The 23,788-nt window shown below is 40.2% G+C and overlaps 1 protein-coding gene across 3 annotated transcripts in view; it reads right to left on the reverse strand.

The window, feature by feature from the left end:
- Positions 1 to 23,788, reverse strand: part of SLC8A3 (solute carrier family 8 member A3) — a 167,995-nt gene that overhangs the window by 139,193 nt on the left and 5,014 nt on the right. For all 3 annotated transcript variants that reach the window (XM_049770331.1, XM_049770330.1, XM_049770329.1), the window contains exon 2: positions 7,036 to 8,881. In XM_049770331.1, coding sequence (XP_049626288.1) covers positions 7,036 to 8,819 — 1,784 coding nt within the window. In that variant the 5' untranslated portion in view covers positions 8,820 to 8,881. The remainder of the gene's footprint in view (positions 1 to 7,035; positions 8,882 to 23,788) is intronic.

Genomic DNA, 23,788 nt, shown 5'->3' on the forward strand with positions numbered 1-23,788 from the left:
ACACTATTTCTGGATTTTTACTTCTAAAGTATCTTTCACTAAAAATGTCCACATTTCTTCCAAAGTTAACATTTTTTGATAGATCAAAATAAAATAGAGAAGCTTAAACTTGTAGGGAAAATAATTCAGTCGTCTATAAAAAATTTTTTCTACTCTATAATATCTAACTGTATAGTAGTCACTTTCCCTTTCAAAATCTCAGTGCACAGTTTGTGAAAATGGGAGGCTATCTTCCAACTTTAAAGCACTAAAACTATTGAGAAATGTAACACATGTAACAATATATTCTTCTTTAAAGAAATTCCATGCTAACTGATCTTCCAGCCATGCCAGAGAATATTTCTTCCTTGAAGAAAACCCATGCCAGTAAACCATGACGATTGCATATATAAAGCTTGATATTTGAAACTGATTAATCTTAGAAACCCCAGGGGCCCAAGAGCTGCTGTAATCTGTTATTTTGCAGATGTGTGCTTTAAACCTGGAGTATGGAAGACAGTTATACATTTTATGAGCAGATTCAAGTGTTTTGTGAGCATCCATATCTTTGGAAGGGTTTGCTATTGTCTACAGTAGATTCCAAAGCCAAAATATTTGGGATATATGTAGTGGTCACAAAGCTAAGGTGTGTTCTACTGACATGAAGATATCAATAATATGTCAATGGTCTCTCAGATGTTAAGTTTATTATAACCTGGGTTTTAGTTAATCATGTATCTACTCACTACATCTGTTTCATTATTAGATCCTTAATGCAGGTTATGTTAAAAAAAAAAAAACCTGAGTAGCTAAAAGCACATGCTTTGCAAACCTGATCCCCACCCAGTTCTTCTTGCATATGCCAAGCATATTCCTCAGAAGCCCTGCTGTTTGGAGTCCCCAGAATCACAACAAAGATGGTGATCTCTGCTACTAATGATGTGCGTGCAGTATGGCCAAGTGTGTGATCTTCAGCAGCATTGTCGAACACTACAGTGACCCTTGGGACTCAATAAAATTAAATAAGGTGACCCCTTGTGTGCAAGCAATACAACTAAAGAGTATGACACAGGTAGCCCCCAGAAAACACTATAATTGAGATGTATTCAAACATGATGATTAAAGTGTGTGACCCACCATCGAGTACATGTGTAAGTACCACAGCCAGGCGTGTGAATAACCAAAAGCACCAGGATCAAGTGTGCAAGCACTTGGACAGAATCAGTGAGCTGGAAGATGAGATGCAGAACAACTCCATACAGCAGAAGAAATTAGAAAAGAACCTTAAAGCATATGACCAGATAATGGATAAACTACTCAAAGAATGTGAACAGATAAAAATAGAAGTCTTTGATAAACTAAACAGAAACAACATAGGAATCGTTGGAGTCCCAGAGACCCAGGAAGAGAATAATAAGAGTAGTTGGAGGAAGAATGAGAAGAGGAAAAGGAGGAAGAAGAGGAAGAAGAAGAAGAAGAAGAAGAAGAAGAAGAAGAGGAGGAGGAGGAGGAGGAAGAGGAAGAAGAAGAAGAAGAAGAAGAAGAAGAAGAAGAAGAAGAAGAAGAAGAAGAAGAAGAAGAAGAAGAAGAAGAAGAAGAGGAAGAGGAAGAGGAAGAGAAGGAGAAAATAGGAGTCTAGGGATGAGCTTCAATTTGTAGAGCAGATGCCTTATAGATGTCAATACCTATATCTGATCCCAGATGATCTCAAGTTCATGCTCTAATATTCTCACAACTTGTATGAATTTGTTTATATCTGTATGTATAAAAATATGTGATATACTTATGCATGCTCACATCTAATAAAGCTACTGTAAAAAAAAAAGTATGCAAGCACCAAAGCCAACTTTGTGGGACCACACAGTCATTGCAACAAAAACAAAATGAAGTGAAGAGGGAAATATAAATAAGAATGAAATTAAAAATAAAATAGAGGCTAGTTGGGGAGATGGCTCAAGCAATAAGAGCGATAAGAGCACACAATTCAAACATGTAAGATCTTGAGCACTGCATGAGGCCCTAAGCACCTCAGGTGCATCCCTGATGATCCCTGAACATTGCTAGATGCAAGCACTGAACCATCAGGCCCACACAAGTATTACTGGGAATAGTCCCAGGCTCCCAAGAACCATTGGGGTTGGTGCTTATTTATAAAATCTCCAAACATAATAAAAATAAAAAACTCTAAATGTGTCACATGCACAGATGGCTTTCATTCTCCTTCTTATTGAACTTATCTGAGCCATACCCTTTACCCTGATGTTTTTATTTGTCTGAATTAGAAAAATTCGATCCTTAGGGGCTGAAGTGTCAGCTTATCTTATTCATGTATTTATCTCCAACACCTAGGCATGTTCCTACTATGTAGCGGACAGTGAGCGTTGAATGATTAAGCACTTTCTATGAACAGACACTGTGCTAAAAGTGCATTTTCTAATATAGCCCTATCATATCCCCACAGAACAGAAACTTATTCTTATCATTCCAACAAAGTATCTGGGACTTATTGAAGAGAAGTGACTTCCTCAAAATTAAACTGCTAAGTTCATAATGGATTCACCTCTATTTGTTAGATTCCAAATTTCAAGCTTTTCCATCTTAGCATGGTACTAAGAACACCTTTGGGGATAAAACAGAAAGCCAGGCTAGTAAATTCACAGACCCAAAATAAATGGTAGAACATAGGCCAGGCTTCAGATTCGATTTATAGGAGTGTGGTAAAGCAAAAACTGTCAGTGCTACCAAGAATGAAAGATAAATAAAGCTACACAAAGAGGAAAAAAAGTAGATTTGTCCTGGGATGTGGCAGAGTGCATGTCTTGCAGGTGAAACCCTGAATATGATCCTAAGAACTGCATTGTTCCCTAATGATCCCTGAGCACTATTGAAATTGACATTCTCCAACTACAAAATAAAAAGTTTAGGCATCATATTTGCCTAAAATTGGGTATATCTGCCTAAATATCCTGAGTTTCAACTTCAATTCCTAGATTAGTACTGCAATTAGCAGTGCCTTGTGTAAGAGCAGGGTTCTATTGAAGCTGGAGTTGCAAGTGGGGCAGAGATCCCCTTTATATATGGCCACACAGCCCAGTACCACATCCCACATCTTCTGACAGAAATGGATCGGTTCTGCAATTTAACCTTATCAAACCGCCAACCCATCAAATTTGTTTCAGATTTTTACATCTGAAACCACTCGACCATGTGACACCTCAAAACTTTGTAGTAATATTAGCCCAAGTAGTATCACAGGAAACTACCAAGCTCAGTGAGCCTAAACAGTAACACAGAAGGCTCGACTAGCACCAACCACGGCCCAGTAAATCTTAAGACACTGACTTTGCTAACACCATGGAGAGATAGAACTATCATTTCAAATTTACCTATATTGATCTGAGTTCTGATAATTCCATTTGCCTTTGTGTCGTAACAAACAATATGAAGTAAATTTGTGTCTGCAAGGAGGCAGGCTATGGTGATTGTGGGAAATTGGGGACATTGATGAAGGGACAGTCACATTGGTGGTGGGATTGGTATTTGAAGATTTGAATATTTAGTGCCTGAAACAAGTGTAACTGTATTATGATCAACTTGGTAAAGTATGGTGTTATTAAAAAAATAAGTTCTTATGTGGGAAATAGAAAGCAAGCATAGGTGATTCAATTAAGCAAGTCATTTGAAAAGCCACTTCCCTGGCTGGGAGTAATAGTTAAGTCACAAGCTTTAAGAGTTTAGGATGACAGCATTAGGACCTTGTTAGAAATACAGCATTTCAAGCCCTATTCTAGATATTTTGGATGATAATCTGGATTTTAGGAAGCTCCCTGAATAACCCCTAAGAATATTAACATTTGAGAAACACTGTCCTAGGAAATATTCTAAAGGCCTTTCTGGCTCTAATATGTTTTTAATCTAGGGTAGGAATTCTAAAGCTAGTAAAACAAACAACTCATGAAATAATAAATAAAAAAATAAATTCATGCTCATGAATTTTGCCACATAGAGATCATTATAACTTGATCTTCTGAAGCATCTTCCGAAGAATATTGTTAATCCATTCATATTACTATTAATGACCACACTTAATGAGCACAAACATTGTACTGGGAACACTGAATTGGCATCTTAAATCATCATAAAAGCCCTGCAATTTTGTCAATAAGAAAATATCCTTGAAGCCGGGCGGTGGCGCTGGAGGTAAGGTGCCTGCCTTGCCTGCGCTAACCTAGGACGGACCGCGGTTCGATCCCCCGGCGTCCCATATGGTCCCCCAAGAAGCCAGGAGCAACTTCTGAGCGCATAGCCAGGAGTAACCCCTGAGCCTCACAGGGTGTGGCCCAAAAACCAAAATAAACAAAAAAAAATATCCTTAAGATAACAAAATGTACTAAAACTACATGGTTAAGTCTGTTAAAAAGCCATAGTCTTTTTGTTTGTTTGTTTGTTTTTGTTTTTGGGCCACACCCAGTCACACTCAGGGGTTACTCCTGGTTATGCATTCAGAAATCGCTCCTAGCTTGGCGGACCATATGAACGTTGGGGGATCAAACTGCAGTCCATCCTAGGTCAGCCATGTGCAAAGCAAATGCCCTACCACTTTGCCACTGTTCCAACCCCAAAAGCCACAGTCTTAATCCAGAGTACTTGCTACGTCATACTTCCCTTAGATGTAAAATTATAATTTAAAGTATTAAAAGAAAGACTGTAAAGATAGAACAGATAGACTGCGAAGATAGGCTGTAAAATAAAGATTGTGAAGAAAGAATGTGAAGATATACCAGTTATTTTTTAACTCAGTGTTCTGTACTGAACACTGAAACCAAGAGTAAACATACATGGAATTCTTTTAAAATATATCAAAGTAATAGATAGGTATATAATTTTGTTCACTAAATCCTGAATGAGAAATTCAACTTGGGGAAACTGACATAAAACTAATATCACTCAGAAGTGATCAGCCAGTAGAGTTATTTTCATGAAGCTATCATTCAAGCTAAAAACTCAAATGACAGCAGAAGGATTACATCATATTCATAGATCGTAGTGTATAATAGGTTTATTAATGGGATGGTGGAAAAAAGAGTCAAGCCTCTAAGCTCTCAAAAACTACTTTCCAGTGTCCTTGGAAGATAAGTTCTAATTTGGAGGACTCTCAAATCTGTCAAATTCTTGACAGTAGTATAATTTTGATGTCATTTAATGCATGACAATAATTTCTTATACAATGTCAATGCCCTCAAAATGTGTACAGCTTCATGGAGTTTATCTTTCTAGTGAAGATCCGTCTCCCTCATGTATTATGTATAGACACTTTCCCTAGAGCACATATAAATAGATAGTATCCTCTGAAAGGTACAGGTATTTGTTTATGCTTACAAATGATTACCCCTCCCAGCAAAATCACTAAACAGAGCACTAATAAATCAAATTTTCAATGACTATTTCATTTCAGAAGACAATATCCCTTGTTCCATCTTTGGACGGTGCAAATATAACCTATTTGAGCACCAATGTCTATAGCTCAGGAAATGCTAAAGCTGGCAAGAGCTGCAGAGAGATCTGACCCTGCCTCCAGGCAAGAAAAGCATTTCTACTTCCATTTACAAATGAAACTGTTCAGTTTAGTTTAGGAAAGACTCCATAATGTGTCCAACATCACATTATTAGGAAGAGATGGAGAAAGGATAAGCCCAGAGTGCCCTGGATGGCTAGCTTCTTCACTCACTCACTCACTCACTCACTCACTCACTCACTCACTCACTCACTCAGTTATCAGTAGAATCCAACCCCTTCTATAGCTCTGTCTCATGGCAGACCTGGGTAGGGGTGCTTTTGTGACACTGTTTTATGAACTAAGCTCTATTTTTAATTGTCTAGAAGTTATATGTTTTCTTTTCCCATTGAGGGTGTTATTAATGAGTTCTTGGAGTATTTTGACATTTCCTGCCTGATTCCCCTTTTGTTTTTCATACCTTCTCCTGCTACTGCTTACTGTTTGGGGACATAAATAGCAATTCTGAGTCAAGGTTCCCACCTCTCTCATTCTCACCCTCCTTGGCTATCCCAGATGATCTGCTCTAGATTATCGCAGAAACAACAAACCTTGAGACAATGTCTCTGATTTGTTCTTCAAAGCTGTCCACATGAGAAAATGACAAGACACCCAGTACTCTGTAAGTGGGGAGAAGAGCCACACATGTGTCACCCCTAGAGTACAAAGGCCTACAAGGACAGTAATCTGAGAAGTAATTCAGAAAAATTCTGGACTTTGAAAAAGAAAGATGGTCACACAGCAAATGTATTTCTTTCCCCTGATTCCTTAGAGATCTCTCCCTCACCACTGCATATCCAGATTATGGTGCTTAGATTTGCGACCAAGGTCATTGGCCCGGGTGCTTTGTTTCTGCAAGGATCCAAGTCATCTATGGACTCATTTCACTTCGATGAGTCTTCCACTATGAGACATCCTGTTGGCTTTTAAAAGTAATTTCCAAATGTCAATCGATTTTGCAATTTCCAAATGGGAAGGAGAGGAATCTGAAATTTGTTTATACAACAACAATACAGTACTGGGAGAAAAGAGAGATATCATTTGCTTTATTGCAGACATCCTGATTGGGCCATTGCTGCCTCAAAATCTTATGGGACAATTTCAAAACTCACTTAAGCAAGCCCTTGGCATGAAGAAAGGAGGAGGGAGTCACCAAAGAAGCCTCTTATTCTTGCTTAGTCACAAAAATTCACCAAAACATAAAACTAAAAGTTCAGTCATCTCACACCTCCACCAGCCATCACTATGATGATTGTTCAACGGTTAAAATGTCCCATGTCCTTAGATCCTGCCACCAGATTCCTCACACCAAAACCATTTAAAGTGAGAAAATGAAAGGAAGATTCAGAACCTGCCAGTAGTATGTGCTGATTCTATATACCTGTGATGGAACCAAAGTCTGACGTTAACACAAATACAAGGAAAAGTGATAAAGAGTGAGACAGAGGATAGGAGGAGGTAATAAGCAATGGAGGGGGACAGAATAAGCAAAGTTTACTTACACAGTTTCATCATTCTTGAACTCCAGCTCCCCATATGTATCTTCAAAATCCTCACCACCCTTAGCTGTCCCTTCCACTGTCCTAAAGGGAACGATGACTGTGCCCCGGGCACCCGATGTCCGCAGAATCTTGACCTCCATGACACCAATACTCTCACTGACACGAATAGTGTCACATTCAAAAGTGAAGATGCCTGCATGGTCATCATCCAAGATAGTGACTGTGGCCACACAAGGGGATGTCAGGACAGCCTGAGGCAGGGAAAGACTATTAAGTATGGCAGGAGGCATCCCCTCCTCTGGCGGTTGCTCCTCCTCTGTGCGAACATTGCTCAACCTCACAAAGAAATGCTCATCCTCCTCAAAAATGTCATCATCGATGATGCCCACGGAGATCTCTTTCTGGGTCTCTCCTGGCTTCAGAACCACTGTGCCCTCTGTGAATTCGTAGTCAGCCCCTGCATTGGCAGAACCGTCTTCGGTTTTGTAGTCCACATATATTGTTTTGGATGTGTCCCCCCCTTTCCTCACCACTGTGAGAAGCACAGCCCCACAATTCTCCAGACACTGGTAAGAACAGGGGTCAAAGAACACCTTGGAGACAAAGTCTTCAGGCTCATCTGAGAGCACCTCAGTCATGCTGGAAGTTTTCTTGGCTTGTTCTGCTGCATGCTTCTTCAGGATGTTGCCAGCACCAGTCATCATACGGGTGGCCTGGATCCGGTAGAAAGCGCGGCTCTTCTGTTGATGTGAAAGAGCATAGTAATTGGCCATCTCTATCAGCTGATCCAAGTCCTTCTCTGGGTGTTTTTGCTTAAGATCCTTGAGAATTCGGATCATCTCCCTGCGGGACTCATCTACTTCTTTTCCTTCCAGGGGCACCAGGCTCCCATCGAGGAAGTGAGAATTCATCATTTTCCCATCCATCTCAATGCCCTTGGGGGCCTCACCCTCTGTCTCTATGATAATTCCTCGGTGTTTCACTGTGCGGTACTTTTTGTGCATGTATTTGTAGAAGAGCAGTCGTCTATCTGCCATCCAGGCGAGAAGGACGCACACAGGAAAGAAGAAGAGAGTGAGAAGGCCTTCCCAAACCTGGACTACACCAGGAGAAAAGACTGCCAGGATCATATAGAGCCAGATATAGGCAAAGATGCTCCAAGCAGCTGTGACAAAGAAGACCCGAAGGTGCTTGATCTTGCGAGTCTCTCCATCGGGGATCACATAGACACAGATGCCAATGATAATAAACATGTTGAAAGCAGCGCTGCCAACGATGGTAGAAGGTCCCAGATCACCAGCAATGAACCCATGACCACAAACCTCGATTAAAGAGAGGAGGATCTCAGGAGCAGAGGACCCCAAGGCCATAAGGGTCAGATTGGAGACAGTTTCATTCCAGATCCGAACTGTGGTTGTGCTGGTCTCTCCGTTGGGCTTTTTGATGGTCACCTCTCTCTCTTGAGAAGTGATGACTTCAATAGATGCCATGAAGCGGTCAGCAATGATGGATACCCCAAGGAACATATATATTAGGGCCACAAAATAGACAATGACCCTGGCAATCTTGTCCCCAAGGGAAGGGTTCTCTGGGTACCAGATTGGTAGGATGACACCCTCTTTGCAGTCCGATGACCCTGAACAGGATTCATTGTTCTGCCCTGTGTTGGGCACATTCCCTGAGCCACCAGCCTCTGCCCGAAGTCCATTGAGGAAGAGCACAAAAGTAATCAGCCCAAAATGGAGGAAGGCAGAGGTGACAGGCTGCAACCTTAACCACGCCATACACGAGATCTAGCCGCTGGCTTCCACGGCAGCACCAATGGTCCTCCTGACAGGCCAGACACCTAGAAAAGACCAGAGAGTCAGGAAAAGACATGAAGATAGAGAGGAAGCAAATGGCTGTTTCTTCCATATAAATTGATGCTTTCTCCTCTAGTGATTTATCTCACTACTATATGGGACTGTAAGATGACACCCAGCTATTAACCCAAAATAAAGGCATTCCTCATCTTCCTATTTCCAGTAAATCTCTCTTTTAATATGTAATGGCCTACCTGGATTACTAGACCTTTCCTCTCCTGGTATTGGGAATTGGTTTAATAAAGAAAGAGTTCTGGCTTTGACTCTGGCAGACACCACAAAGAGAAGCCTTAAGAAGCCACTGACTCCATTACTCTTTCCTGACTGGCTTGGTTTATTATTTCTTCACCACTACCCTGCTTCTACAGATCCATCTGCCAGGGGTCAAAGATATGTTGTATGGGATGATCTCACAAACTGTGGATTTTACATCGGACAGTCTCCCACTTAGATAGATAGCAATGGAATGTATAAGTCACTGCCCTGTCCTCAGGATGATCTAGCCTAGTCTCAATTCAAGAGTGACTTAAAATAGCTAAGAATATTAGTAATAAAAACATAAGTGATACTATTAGTCCTCTCTTCCAACCGCACTGTTGTTTGTAAGTATCAATATTTAACTTAAAATAGACAAAATATGACTTGAATATTCATGTTCATTTATACTGTTTCTAGGAATTAGAGTAGGACACTCGCCTTACAAGTATCAGACACAGCTTCAGGACTACACATGGTTCCCAACCTCTGCCAGGAGGGATCCCTAAACACAGAGCCAGTAGAAATCCCTGATGTAGTCGAGAAACAAAAAACAATTTTTTTTTAATCTCGCATAACAGCAGTCACCATGTTCACACCGGCTCGATATACTTACTCTTTTCACAAAAGAAATGTAAATCAAGCCATGAAAAATCATGAGTACATTGACCACTCAGCAGAAAGTAACAATCTCAGGAGAAGAGGGCAGGCCAACCCCCTGCCCTATTAAAGCCATGCCTAGTGCTTCTATCACCCAAAGTAACTGTTTTGTCTATGGCCCTGCCTCACCATTCTTCTGCGATTCTCTTTGGGGACACCAATCAGACCAAACTTCAGATGTGCCAGTATTTGAGCTAATACCACCCAGGCTTTTTGGAATGAGTGCAGGCACCCTTCCCCCATATCTTCCTTTTTCCAGCTGTAACCATTCCCACAAACACACTCACCATGTTTGAAACAGACTATCTCTATAGGACTCATTCTTTTCTCAAAGGATGAAAAATTTTCTCAAGCCATGAAAAATGACACCAAGCCACACAGCAGATAGCTGGCAATCTTGAGAGGAGAAAGCAGGCTGAGCCCCAACCTTATTTCTATAGGGATGACAATAGGAATGACAATCTATAGGGATACTATTGTCATTCCTATAGAAGCACATCAGCTATCAACAAGAGCTTAATGACTTTATTGGAGATGCAATAATTTTCACAAGGTTGCTTGCTACTCTACTTCTTTCTTCTTCTTCTTTTTTTTTTTTTTTTTGGTTTTTGGGTCACAGCCGTCAGTGCTCAGGGGTTACTCCTGGCTGTCTGCTCAGAAATAGCTCCTGGCAGGCACGGGGGACCATATGGGACACTATATGGGACACCGGGATTCGAACCAACCACCTTTGGTCCTGGATCGGCTGCTTGCAAGGCAAACACCGCTGTGCTATCTCTCCGGGCCCTACTTCTTTCTTCTTTCATTTTTTAAATTTTCTGTCTTGTTTCCTTTTTTACTTTTTCTTTCTATTCTTTTCAAAATAACTTAATAAGTATTCTTTTTTAATACTTTTTTGTTCTTCTTTATCTGGAAACACATGTATTGTGGTCAACTATGCAATGCACTTTCTTTAAATAAAGTATAAAAAATTCTCACATAACGTATCTTGCTAAGTCCTCACATTGAATTAAACTTTTATTATGGGCCACTTCCTCCAAATGGAACACCTGACTCTGCAATAGAGATTCTTTTGGAAAAACATCATCCCCAAATAAAAAAACATCTGGAGGCAAACTGTATTTCTGATAACTATAAAATCAAGAGAATTGATTCTGTAGCAAATGTTTTGTTTGCAGAGTGAGTAGCTAACAGAGGTCCATTAAACTCTGCACTAGACCCAAGCCAAGTAGTACTCAGCACTCCAGCAAAGCAAGCTTATGAAAGTTTAGGCATCCTTTTATAAAAGGTGAAGATCACTCAGCCACTTAGATTCCAAACACAAACACTGAAAGATCCAAGGGGTAAAAAAAAATCACTATTAATAAAACGTGCAAGTGACTTTCAAATAAGGATATTTTTAACTGTTGACAAGATTAGGAGATGACATGCAGCCTCATCTCCTGACCTCAAAAGCTGAGTATGAGTTCAAAGGAATGAGAAGAAACCCATCGAAACAGAAACCGAAGACTCATCTTTCTACACATAATCTCATTCAGATAGAATGAGATTGTAAATGACCATGCAATTGCTGAGGAAAACATAAAGCACAGTGGTCTTTTTCAATCTCTGCTAGAACCATATGGAGTTCTGTTAGGAGTGAAATGTTGGTCTACATCTGTACAGTACCTGAAATGAGTGAGTCTTTGATCTCCTTACTAGCTCCTTCAGCTCCACTGATCCCATTTCAGAAAATAATGCCCCTCACTCAGTGACAGATATTAGTCAATAGCTTTTCCCTCCTTCCTGTTGCTTAACCCATCCAGCACTAAACTCTCATTCATTTCAGCCCAATCCATTATTATTACTAATCTGATGAATCAATGGTGATAACTTCCAACCATTCTAATTTCTGCTATTAGGTATTCTACTTTATTCATATAATCACAGACATCCTTTAAAATAATTAGGGTATCACTTCCCTACTTAAAGCCCTTCAGCAGCTTATTTTTTTTTTCTCCTAACATAAGGACAGAAGTAATCACTTTGACCTTTGAAGCTTTAAATTCTTCCTCTTCACCCCTTTCCCTTTAACATGTCAGCAACAATGACCTTCATGTTGGGTCCTAGATGATGCCATACTATTTTTCACCTCAGAACATTTGTCCATAACAGAAACTATGCCAGGAATGAGTGCTTCTTCATTGCATGCCTTTATTATACTCTTTTTTGGGGGGTGGGTCACACTCAACAGTGCTCAGGGGTTACTCCTGGCTCTAAGCTCAGAAATCTCTCCTGGCAGGCTCGGGGGACAATATGGGATGCCAGGATTCAAACCTTCTGCATTCAAGGCAAATGCCCTACCTCCATGCTTCTCTCTGGCCCCTTTATTATTCTCTTAATAATGTTTTAAACTTCAGTTCATACCACTTTCTCTGAAAATATTTCGTTCACGCCTAAAAACAGCCAACTACCTCTTTAAGTATATTCACCTCACTTTGTACTTTTCCTTTAGACTTTATAAAACTTTGAATTTTCCTATTTATTTGTATATTGAATAACTGTCTAATTATCCAGTAAATTGTGAATGACATAAAGGGGAAAAACTGTGACTATTGGTTACCATGTGAGTATATTAATCAGTAGGTGTTAGTAGGTTTTAGGGGGCTCTTAGAGGGACACTCCAGGGATACTCAGAGATTATTCCTGGCTTTGAGATCAGGGGTCATTCCTGGGGGTGCTCAGGATACAATATATATTGGCAGCATTCAAGGCAACTGCCTAAACCCTCTACTAGCACTCCAGCCCCAAATGTATGTTTTTAAAATTTGTATATATAATAACTGAGAATGCATTCTTCAAGCTATATAATAAACTGAAATTCTACTCCCGATGCATATGGTTTAGGTTACAATCCTACTAAAATTCTATTCCCAATGCATATGGCTTAGGTGAAGTTCCCTACCAATGCACAGGGGACCCAGAGCCTTCTCCCAAAGGTATCCACCCAACTAGACCTCACAGCTCAATGGATAGCCCAAGAGTGTCTGCTTGGATGCAGCGGTGCCAGGGAAACACCACCCCAATGGTGCTTGGGGGCCAAATCAAGTATTGAAGCAAATGTGACTACACATCTGATTTACATGGAGATAGAGCTTTTAGAGATAATTAAAGTTAAGAAAGGCCAAAAGAAAATTGGGTCTCTCTATGCATGTGAGGATATAGTAAAAAAAGTGATCTTCTGCAATCCAGGAAGAAAGCTACTATAAGAAACCAAGCTGTCAGCCCCTTGATCTTGGATCTTTCTGTGTCCAGAATTGTGATAAAATATATGTGTATTGGGGTGAAGAGATAGTACAGAGGTCAAGGGCACTCACTTTGGATGTGGCCCACCAGATTCGACCCCTGTTACCACATGGTTCCCCATGTTATAGCAGTAATGAGCCTGAGCAAGAACATGGTCCCATGTGGTCCCCAAAATGTCTACAGCTCAAACCACCCAATCTATGGTTATTTTGATATGGCAGCTCAAACAAACAAATATTCATCTATCAGCTTTCTTTAAGGCCATTTTGTGTTTGAATGATAGCCATTTGCTTTTTTAAAAAACTCCCAAGAAAAAATATCTCCCAAGAAAAAAACCTGTCCAAATTTTAGAGAACATGATATGGATCTTTAAATTCATAAGACTTCTACTTAAAGAGAAATTCCCTCTGGAACACAACACCCTGAATTTACTTCCTCCCCTGGGTTCTGTAGATTAACTTGGCTTCCCATTCCCCAGGAGACCAGCCAAATGCTGAGTCCACATTCTCCAGGATACTGAACTCTAGAGACCATCACAGCTGGTACATGGAACTATAAACACATTCTGATGGAAAAGTCAGAGGAAGATTGTGGAAGGGTAAGACAATCTCAAATTTTTAGCACTAATGTTCAAAGGTTGAAAAGCTTTCATGATCTTCTATGGACACAGAGAGCCACATTATTTTTTTTGTTTTTTGTTTGGGTTTTTTTTTGTTTGTTTGTTTTTGAGCCACACCCGGTGGAGCTCAGGGGTTACTTCTGGCTGTCTGCTCAGAAATAGCTCCTGGCAGGCACGGGGGACCATATGGGACACCGGGATTCGAACCAACCACCTTTGGTCCTGGATCGGCTGCTTGCAAGGCAAACGCCGCTGTGCTATCTCTCCGGGCCCAGAGAGCCACATTCTTAGCTTTGATGTTTACTATCTCACCTTAAACAAAAAAAAAAAAAAAAGGAAATAAAGAGGGGCCGGAGTGGTGGCACAAGCGCTAAGAAGTCTGCCTTGCATGCACTAACCAAGGATGGGCCTCAACCTCTGATAATCCTAATACTTTGTGGATTCTGATAAACTCCATCCAGGAGGAGACAGAAGTGGGAACACCTGGAGCAGTTCTTTAATCAAGAGCAAAATATTGACAGGAGATGTCAACTGTGTGGAACAAAGGGGTGGGATAGCCACAGTGAGGATAAAGGGTTGTCTTTCTACTGTCAAAGAACATGGAACATTGAGGTAGTGGTTGATGGGAAATGATAAATGGGAAATGACACTCCCACTTCTCTTATGTACCAAAAAGAACAAAGAAATATTATGGTCTTTGTTCTCTGTCTTGTAGCCACTACTGGCAACTGATTTTTATGGGTAATGTATGATCATGTGTTCAAAATCAGGGCTCAATTATTTTTGGGGGGTCACACCTGGCAGTGCTCAGGGGTTACTCCTGGCTCTATGCTCAGAAATCGCTCCTGGCAGGCTCAGGGGACCATATGGGATGCAGGGATTCGAACCACTGACCTTCTGCATGCAAGGCAAATGCCTTACTTTTATGCGCTCTCTCTGGCTCCAGAGCTCAATTTTTGAAGAATGTTCCCTTAGAAAACAGATGTACTAAATAAAAGGATAAAAGAAAACAAGGCAAGTAGATGGCTGGTAAATGTTTCCACCAAATTTTTGAAATTTAATATGGAAAATGACCTGTGATTTTTTCTTACTCTCCGGGAAATAATTTCTGGCTGAGAAGCTAAAGGAAGAGAGTTCACTTCTTATGGCAAGTCAACAATTCCATTGCCCCAGTTATAGAGACCAACTGAGAATGATCCCAATTCATTTTTGTTCTATTGCCCCAATTCTAGAGACAAATTGAGAATGATCTCAATCTTTTAAGTTCTGCCCTACTCCCTTAGAGACCAAAATGGAATGGTCATCTGTGTTTCCAGAAGGTACTTTACCCCTCAGGCACACTAAACAACATAACTCAGCTTGAAACTCTCCAAGTTGCCCTAAATAATTAAGAGTTAACAAAATAATAACATTTATGTTTGGGTTGCATGCAAAATGCTAAATACATCCTAATTTAATCTTTACAACAACTCTATGAGGCCAAATACTGTTTTTATTCCTATCTTATATTTTAGGAAACTGAATCTTAGATAAGACAGCTAAAGGATAAAGGGAAAATGTTGCAAACAAATATATAAAATGAAGGATTTTAATCATTTCATCTCTCTAAGTTGTTCCACTTTGTTGTAAAACATCCACAACTCCCTTCCCCTCATCATCCTCATCAGCTTCCAGCCTTCTATGGACCTAAACTGCATGTGTCCCAGGCAACCAACTTGGTGACATTGCCTAGTCCCAGGTTTCCTGGGGAAAGTTAAGAGGATGGATGAGGGGGGGGGGGGGGGCTTGAGGGGTTTTGCTGATTGCCGGATTCAGTCTCACACCTAAATATTTTTCCCATTCACTCAGTTTGACACAAACATTGACAAACTCCTGTGGTTTTACAGGCCTGACACTATATGCTGGTAGGTAAAAGAAAAAAGTATGCAGGGCTTTACAGGTTTTACACACACACACACACACACACACACACACACACACACACAACACACACACACACACACACCCCTTTCTATAATTTAAGTGGAGGTGAAGGCAGAAAGCTGTGGAGACACTAGGTGGGCCTTGTGCCAACTTGGGGATTCAGGGAGATAGTCTGAAGGAGGTGATCCCTGAAATGAGTCTGCAAGCATGAGTGAGCTCTAGTCAAAAAAAGAGAAGAAAGGTGAGAAGGGCATTTCAGTCAAGAGAACAACCCAAGCAAAGATAGAGACATGGAAAGCAGGTGTGTGCATAGGATTACAAGGAACCCATGTGAAGTGAGAGACACAAAAGACAAGGCTAGACATGAAAGGATGATTCAATTCATGACCAGTCATAGGTGGCAGGCAAAGAAGAGGGGATTTTTATCAGAAGAGCAAGGAAAAGCCAAGCAAAAGATTTTGTGCAAGAGAATTATAGTCTAATTTGTATTTGAAAAAAAAAAAAAAGAAAACTAATTAGTCTGAAGGATTTAGGTTGACTGCAAGAGGAACAAAACTGGTCAAGAAAGATCAAGTTAAAAATCTAGTGGAAAAAGAACAGATGCAGGTATGTTGTAAAGAGGGACTGTATTAGATCTAAGGTAATCTTTTACATGCAATGACCTTTGTCCCCAGGTTACATTCCCTTTTTTAAGCTGAACCAATGTTCAACCCACCACCGCCTCTCACCTCTTCCCTGGATTATTTTTTGCTGTCCTGAGGCCATCTGCAAAGGTATCTGTGTCCTCAGCAGTAGCTCCTGACATCTTTTAATATCACTGGCAAATTTAATTAAAGTCACTGTTCCACTGCCCTTCCAGATTATTAATAAAACAGTGCCACCAGGCCAGACTGAGTAAACCCTCCTGCTACACCTTCCACTTTCTCCAGTGGAAACACTTCTCAGTCTGTCACCAACCTAGGGAGAGTCATCCTTTCTTCTAAATCTGGACCCCTGCACAGGCCTCAGATTTAGTTGACATTCAAGTTCTAGGCATAGCCAAAGCTGAACTGGATCTGACCTGTCACCTAGCCCAAGAGCACTGTCTCATCTCCTGGATATCTCTGTTCATAGAAGATGAGAGTTGGCAGAATCCATTCTGTGTCTCCTAGAGACACAGGAACTCAATTCCCTGTACTCCCAAGAGAGGAAAGATGTGACCTTAGTTCTTTAGGTGGCTTTACTCACACAAATGAAACTGGGTCCTGAGAGGAAAATAGAATGATGCTATTTTTCAGATATCAGTATCTCGGAATCTTCGCAGTGAAGGAGGATAACTAGTATCATCCTCCTCATTTTACAGAGAGCAAGTCAGAAACCAGAGAATTTAAGCAATTTGCCTGATATCAGAGGGAGAAGGTAGAAAAACAAGCACTTAAATTCTGGCAGCCTGATTCCAGATTCCTGGTGTTCAATATGGCATGTTCTGTGTACCCTGAGAGATTGAGATCACTTTGAGCTAGGATTCAGCAAAGATAGGGAAAATTCTGGAGGTGCTAAACACTTCCTGGGATCTTGGGGCAATGGTGGAGTCCTGCATGTGATAGTGGGAGACATGAAATTTTCTCTCAGTTGAGCCCTCCCAATAAAAGCTGTTAAACTTTTGTAGTGGCAGTACCCCTTTCAGGGCCTTGGGAGCTCCAAACTAGAAAATATGTGTGATGATGGATGATTGCCAGAGTTCCTCTGAGTCAATGATGCTCTTATTGTAGGCAGGCCTATCCCTAAAAGGTCAAAGAAGAAAATGGACACATTTCTGTTAGATTGGTCCAGAGCTATATATATGAAAGCCAGGCAAAGAATTCAGACTCCCAAGGAGACTTCAGTAGATTAAGAGCGAGTTAAAGTGGGGAGGAGTGGTTAGAAGGACCAAGTGAGAGAACCAATATTCTGGATTTGCCAAAAGCACCTTGGATAAAATACATTTTAAAAAAACAGTTGCTCTTTTAATGCCCAATTTTGACCAAGAACTGGGCTAGCAATTGGACGTTTAGACACGAATGAGTTACAGCACAGCTCCAACCTTATGAGCCTATCTTCTGATGAAGGATAGAGACAAGCAAGTACTTATAAGAATTGATTATAATGATGTCATGGGAAATAATATCTATCTCATTTTCTGCTCTAAGCTCTCAGATTGGTTGCTGTGCAGCTGCCTCAAACCATGTGGGCCATGGCTGCAATGCAGCATGGCTTCATAACAGAAAACCAGGCATCAGTAGGTTAATATGGCATTTTACTATTCTTGCTTCCCTTGTCTTTCCCTAAAGACCCTCAAATATTTGATGACATTAAAATAAGATGATCATTTCTATGGAACCCTGTTGATATTCTTCCAGGCACCACAGCCTAAGGAGAGAGGTTCAGAGAAAAAGAGTGAGACACACAGACACACAAAGAGAGACAGAGATTCCTGAACAGTGCAAGGCACCAGCAGCTTATTCTCCATGTGCTTCAGACATATTTTTTTTTTGAGTGTCTGCTCTGTGGCCAGCACTTCACTTTTACAGCTGTTATTCAATACCTCAGGGCCCCAAGATGGAACAGACAGTGTTAACTGTTTTTGACATGAAAAGACTCAGGCTCACAGATTAACAATTCACCTAAGACCCACTAGCTGAGCAAGTGGCACAGTTGGTCTCAGAAACTTGGTATGACAAATGCCGAAATCTGCTCTTTAATCCCAGGGATAAAAAAGATGATGGAAAAGTAATCCTCAGGTCATGGACATAGACCCTCCCCTGTATCCCAAAGCTGCCCTCTTTTGGAAAGTCTTCTCTCTTAATACCCATTTCTTTCACCTTCAAAAAAGTCATGACTCCTTGCATTTCGATCACCAATGTGGTACTTGTCACACTAAGCTGAACTTATTTGTTTACATGCCCCATCTTCTACCCACAGGTGGAAATTCCCCAAAGCATTCAACTCAATATAAGGAGGTTTAATTTGTTTATATTTTATGACAAGGGAGGGTCACACTCAGTGAAACTCTATTGATCAGTCTAGTGGTACATGACCTCCAGTATCCTCTCTAAAATCCTATCAGTTAAAGGTGCGTAAGATTTACCAGACTTTGTAAATCCAGAGGCTTTTGCCCTCTGCAAGTCCTTGGCAGATTTGGGAAGTCACAGATGAGTGTCGGTTAGAGAGCCAAGAAGAGGGAGGGCCTTACCCAGTTTCATTTACATTATTCTGCTCTCACTACTAGATCTACATATGCATTTCAGTTACCTCCCACAAGGCAAAGGCAGTTTGGAAACTAGGACTAGAAGCTACAGAGAGCAGTACATCAGAGTAACTTCAGAGCTCTGAAAAATACAGAGGACTAGAACATATTCTAGACCTCAGATCTCTGTAGTCTAGATATGGAGGTTTGTTTGTTTGTTTGTTTTGGAAATACACCTGGTGATGCTAAGGAATCAGTCCTGACTCTGTGCTCAGGAATTATTCCTGCTGAGTTCATAGGATTGTATGGGATGCTGGAGATCAAACCTGGGTGGGTCAAGTGCAAAACAAACACCTTCCCCACTGTGCTATCTCTCTGGCCCATGATATTGAGTTGTTGTTGTTGTTGTTGTTGTTGTTGTTGTTGTTTTAAGGCCCTTTTTTTTTCTTTTTTTCTTTCTTTTTTTTTTTTTTTTTTTTTTTGGTTTTTGGATCACACCAGGCATCGCAGGGGTTACTCCTGGCTCTATGCTTAGAAATCGCTCCTGGCAGGCTCAGGGTACCATATGGATTCGAACCACCGACCTTCTGATTACAAGGCAAATGCCTTACCTCTATGCTAACTCTCCAGCCCCTAAAGCCCTTTTTTTTTTAAAGTGGTTGGCTTTGAGGTAAGACTGAGATTCTGAGAGAAAAGACAAAGAATATAGCTGAATATTAACATTTTAATCTTTGGACCAAGAGAATATCTCTTAACGTATCATGAGTTAGGAGGCTCACAAGTGGGAACTGAAAAATCTTTTTATGCTAAGAGGCCAGTGTGATAGTACAGCAGCTAGGGCATTTGCCTTTCATGCTGCCAACACTAGGTTATCCAAAATGACCTGCCAAGCACCACAAAGAGTTGAGTGCAGAGCCAGGAATAAGCTTTGAGCACTGCAAGATGTGGTCAAAAAACAGAGAAAACAAAAACAAACAAATAAAAACCTTTCTAAGCACAGGACAAATAGATAATCTATCCTGCTGGAGTCTAATTTATTTTTATACCTTGCCATCAATTACCTACCCTCAAAGTAGATTTTTCTCCCTTTGTCAATCGCTAAACTTTTTCTAAGGAAATATAAAACACATATACAGTTCCCTTGGAAAATTATGCTACTTGCCAGTTCCAACAAGAAAATGTTAAGTATCTAGTTATATTCCCGTGAAATAGTGGTTGACGTATTCTTACTTTCTCTTTGGCCTTCTAACTCATTAATTCATTCATACATGTCTGCTTATATAAAATCCAGCCTGTGCATTATGTCACAAGTTGACTTTTGCTGAAATATGATGATATAGCTACTGTGAGTTGAACCCAATTCATTTTTTTTACATCCAAGAATATTAGAATAAAAGTTCTTAGAGAGTAGAAATTTAAAATATTTTGTAGTTGTGTATCTCCAGTGCTCCTCTCAGTGTCTGGTATTTAACAGGTGTTTAATATCTATTGAGTGATTAGATATATTGAATAAACATGAAAAATAGAAGGCATAACATCCAGTGATTTCTCCCACTCTTCGCAATGTTCAAATAGAACATCCCATCTGTCAAAGATGTGGTACATAGGATTTTTCAAATTTGAATAATTTGAACAAAATTTAGTCTCCCTCACTTTCCACTGAATAAAAATAACAGAAACCCAAACAACTACAACAAAACAAATACTAGATTTGAAAGGATGTTCAATGTGCCAAAAAAACACAGAGGAATAAAGGTCCCAGAGTCAGCTTCATGAACCAGAAAAATTAATGGGAATTAACTAAATTAAAGCCAGAACATCTTACACAAAGGTAAGAGAAAGACCATGCAAAAGAGTATGACAGCAGGAGTGAACAGAAGGGCAAGCAGTGTGGTTGTAGGTCTGAGCACTAGAAAGAAGCTGCAGAGAAAAGTGTTCATACAAGGCCTGCTACACTCAACTAAGAAACTGGGGCATTATCTTATAGGTAGCACTGAACCAAACAAGATTTTTTTAGGAAGGACAAGAACAAGTTTTTCCTTTGAATATGGGGCCTAGAGTGATGACAATGTGGAAACTGGACAGATAAACAAAGGAAGAACATTCAGAGGCTGATCGCATTTGGATCAGACATTATCAGAACCTGAATAGTGTCAGGAAGAGAATCCTAACATAGGAAGATGTAAACTGAACAGCCTTTTTGGTTTATAGGATTAATATATGATGGACACCAGATAAAAACAGAAGATGTTAGTGAAAAAAGGAATGAAAAGATATAGCAAGGACTGAACCACTTTTTAATTCCATTGATCCTGCCAAATTTCACCTGATTCTGGGATCTCCAGACCACTAAAAATGAAAACTGGAAATTAATATATAACCATTAGATCTAGCTACATGTTTAATTTGGGGTACATCCTGAAAGATATTTTAGATAAGTGAGGCCAGAGAGAGTTCAAAGCTCTCCAATAAGAACTCAGGAAGGCCCTGAACTACAACAAGAGACCCAGGGTGCTTCTTAACTCAACAAGCAATGACTATTGATTCAATTGTCCAATCTGTGGAATGCTCTGTAGACACAGTGATAAAACAGGCTTGGTGTCTGCCATGAAGAAAAAAAAGTAAACATTATTGGTATCTCAATGTGAACAAGGATTTAGGGAATGGTTAACACAAAGAACCTCACAGTAGTAGGGAAGATGGACGTTTTACATCTATTTCAACTGAAAATGATGTTTCACATACAAGAAAATAAACTCACAGAAGACACTGTCCCTGCAAAACAGTGCTAGCTAGAAAAAAGTATATTTTCAAGATTCAAAATATCTAGATGTAATCAAATCTTGGAGTGACTACCAGAAAAGTTTCATTTTGTGCTTTGATCTCTAATTGGTGATCTCTATTGGTGATGGGTACTAGTTAATGTACAACCAGTACCTTCCCTTGAATCATTTAAACATTGAATTATTTTAATCATTTGTCTTCTCAAATGTCTTGTATGTTAATGTCAAATAGGTGTCATATTTTGTTCTAGCTCTTGGTGATTCAGTATTCTATCTCTTACCTAGGCTACTGAGTTAACTGCCCATCTTATCCTATTTCCTATAACCAACTATGCATTCAACTTCCCAAAGTATCTTTTTTAAAAGTAAAGCAAATAAGGCTATATTTTGCAATTTTGCTTTACCAAAGAACCCCTAATCCCTCCTGACTTTTAACTCACTGCCTTTAACTTCAAGTACTAGGTTTTTCCTTTGTTCAGCTAAGATGGAACTCTATAAAGTGTCTAGAACAGATTAATCATGTGTCTTCCCTGGTACCTTGTCATGTACTAATTTCTGTGCAAAGAGATCACACTTAGTCTAAAAACACCCAGTTTATCTGTTCTGTTTAGTTCAGGTCTCGGGGCCATCTTCTCATAGGCTTTCTCAGTAGCCTATTTGGCCCTCCTCCAGCCCTGCCCTCATTCAATATTGTCATGTCTCCTTGTTCTTTCTTTATAGCACCTATCACTTGCTGAAATCATCACTGGATTTGTGATTTTTTTCTGTTTAAAAGATAGCTGGCATAGCTAACAGGTCTCACAGTAGCAGGAGACTTGTATTTTTAAGTCACCATGGTATTTCTCTGGGACTTATCTTGAATCTAAACATAGTATTCACTGAAAGCATCAGAGATGACTCGGCAACACTGAAGGGTTCTGGAAAAGATGCACCTGTGAGGTGCATTTAAACATTCTGGAAAATTCTGGGACTGAGAGATGAATAGTTAAAGGCAATGACTCCTCAGAGTAAGTAGTGTTGGTCCTCAGAATCAAGAGGTCCACATGACATTTGGTAGTTCTGAGGTTCTTTCTGAATATAATCCCCTCTCTTCATTAGAGTTCTGCTTTCCTGCAGAGTGTGATGCATAAGAATAGCCCACACATAAGGTGTATTATTCATTACACAAACATTAAGTGGCTCAACTTAATAAAGGCCTTCCTTCCTGCTAAATCCTTCTAGAGAGGATGTTTGATTCAATGACTAAACCATGGTTCTGCTAATGACCAAGAGTTTCTAGGCCAACAATTAGACAAATGAAGCCAGAATCGAGGCTGGCTGCTACATATCTCTTTGCATGAGGCCCAAAAAGGTGTCATATGTCTAGAAGAAGCAACTGATAGCATGGCTTCTGACTGAAAGAAAATCAAGGCTGGATAAAAGGGGATTGAAAAATCGAGGGCTTCCTTAGGGGACCTTGTCCTTGCCTTTCCTACAGAGGAAATCATCCAGGTTCTAGTTTTGGGGGTTACTCATAAAGTGAAGATTGACAACCCTCTACTCTAGCATCCCTCTGCTCTGGTATCCCTGTATCTTTCCTTTCAAGGAAAGCTAGAGATCTTTTTCTTTGTTTTGGGGGGCTCACAGCAGATACTCGGGGATTATATCTGAGTATAATAATAATTGATGTTATTATTATTATTATTCAATAATTATTCTTGACAGACTTTGGGGACCCTGTAAGGTACCAGGGATCAAACCCTGTTTGGCCATGTTTAAGACAATCATCCTACCCACTGTACTATCTCTCCAGCGCCTGCTAATTTATTTAAAGAACCTTTCCCCCAGCTCATTTTCTGGGAGCAATTTGCTTGAATGACTTTTAATTTTTCCTCATTTTTAAGTGTTTAAATATGGAACTAAACCACATCATTGCCTGAAGGAAGAGCAAATGGACTCTGGAATGCTGTCAAAGTCATCTTTGTGGAACCTGGATTGGAGTTGGGGATTGGGGTAGGGGTGTTTGTCTTCTGTATAATCAACCCAATGAGTGTGAAAGACTCTGGGAAGTCTTTCTTTTATTAGAGAACACTGGGAGAATTTTCCTAGGAGATCTAACAGCATGCTGCCTTTACTACTATGCTCCTCTTCCCTTCCCTAGTGACCCCTCTATAAGTGAGTC

The sequence above is a fragment of the Suncus etruscus genome, chromosome 3, assembly GCF_024139225.1.
Source record: "Suncus etruscus isolate mSunEtr1 chromosome 3, mSunEtr1.pri.cur, whole genome shotgun sequence".
NCBI classification, from domain to species: Eukaryota; Metazoa; Chordata; class Mammalia; order Eulipotyphla; family Soricidae; genus Suncus; species Suncus etruscus.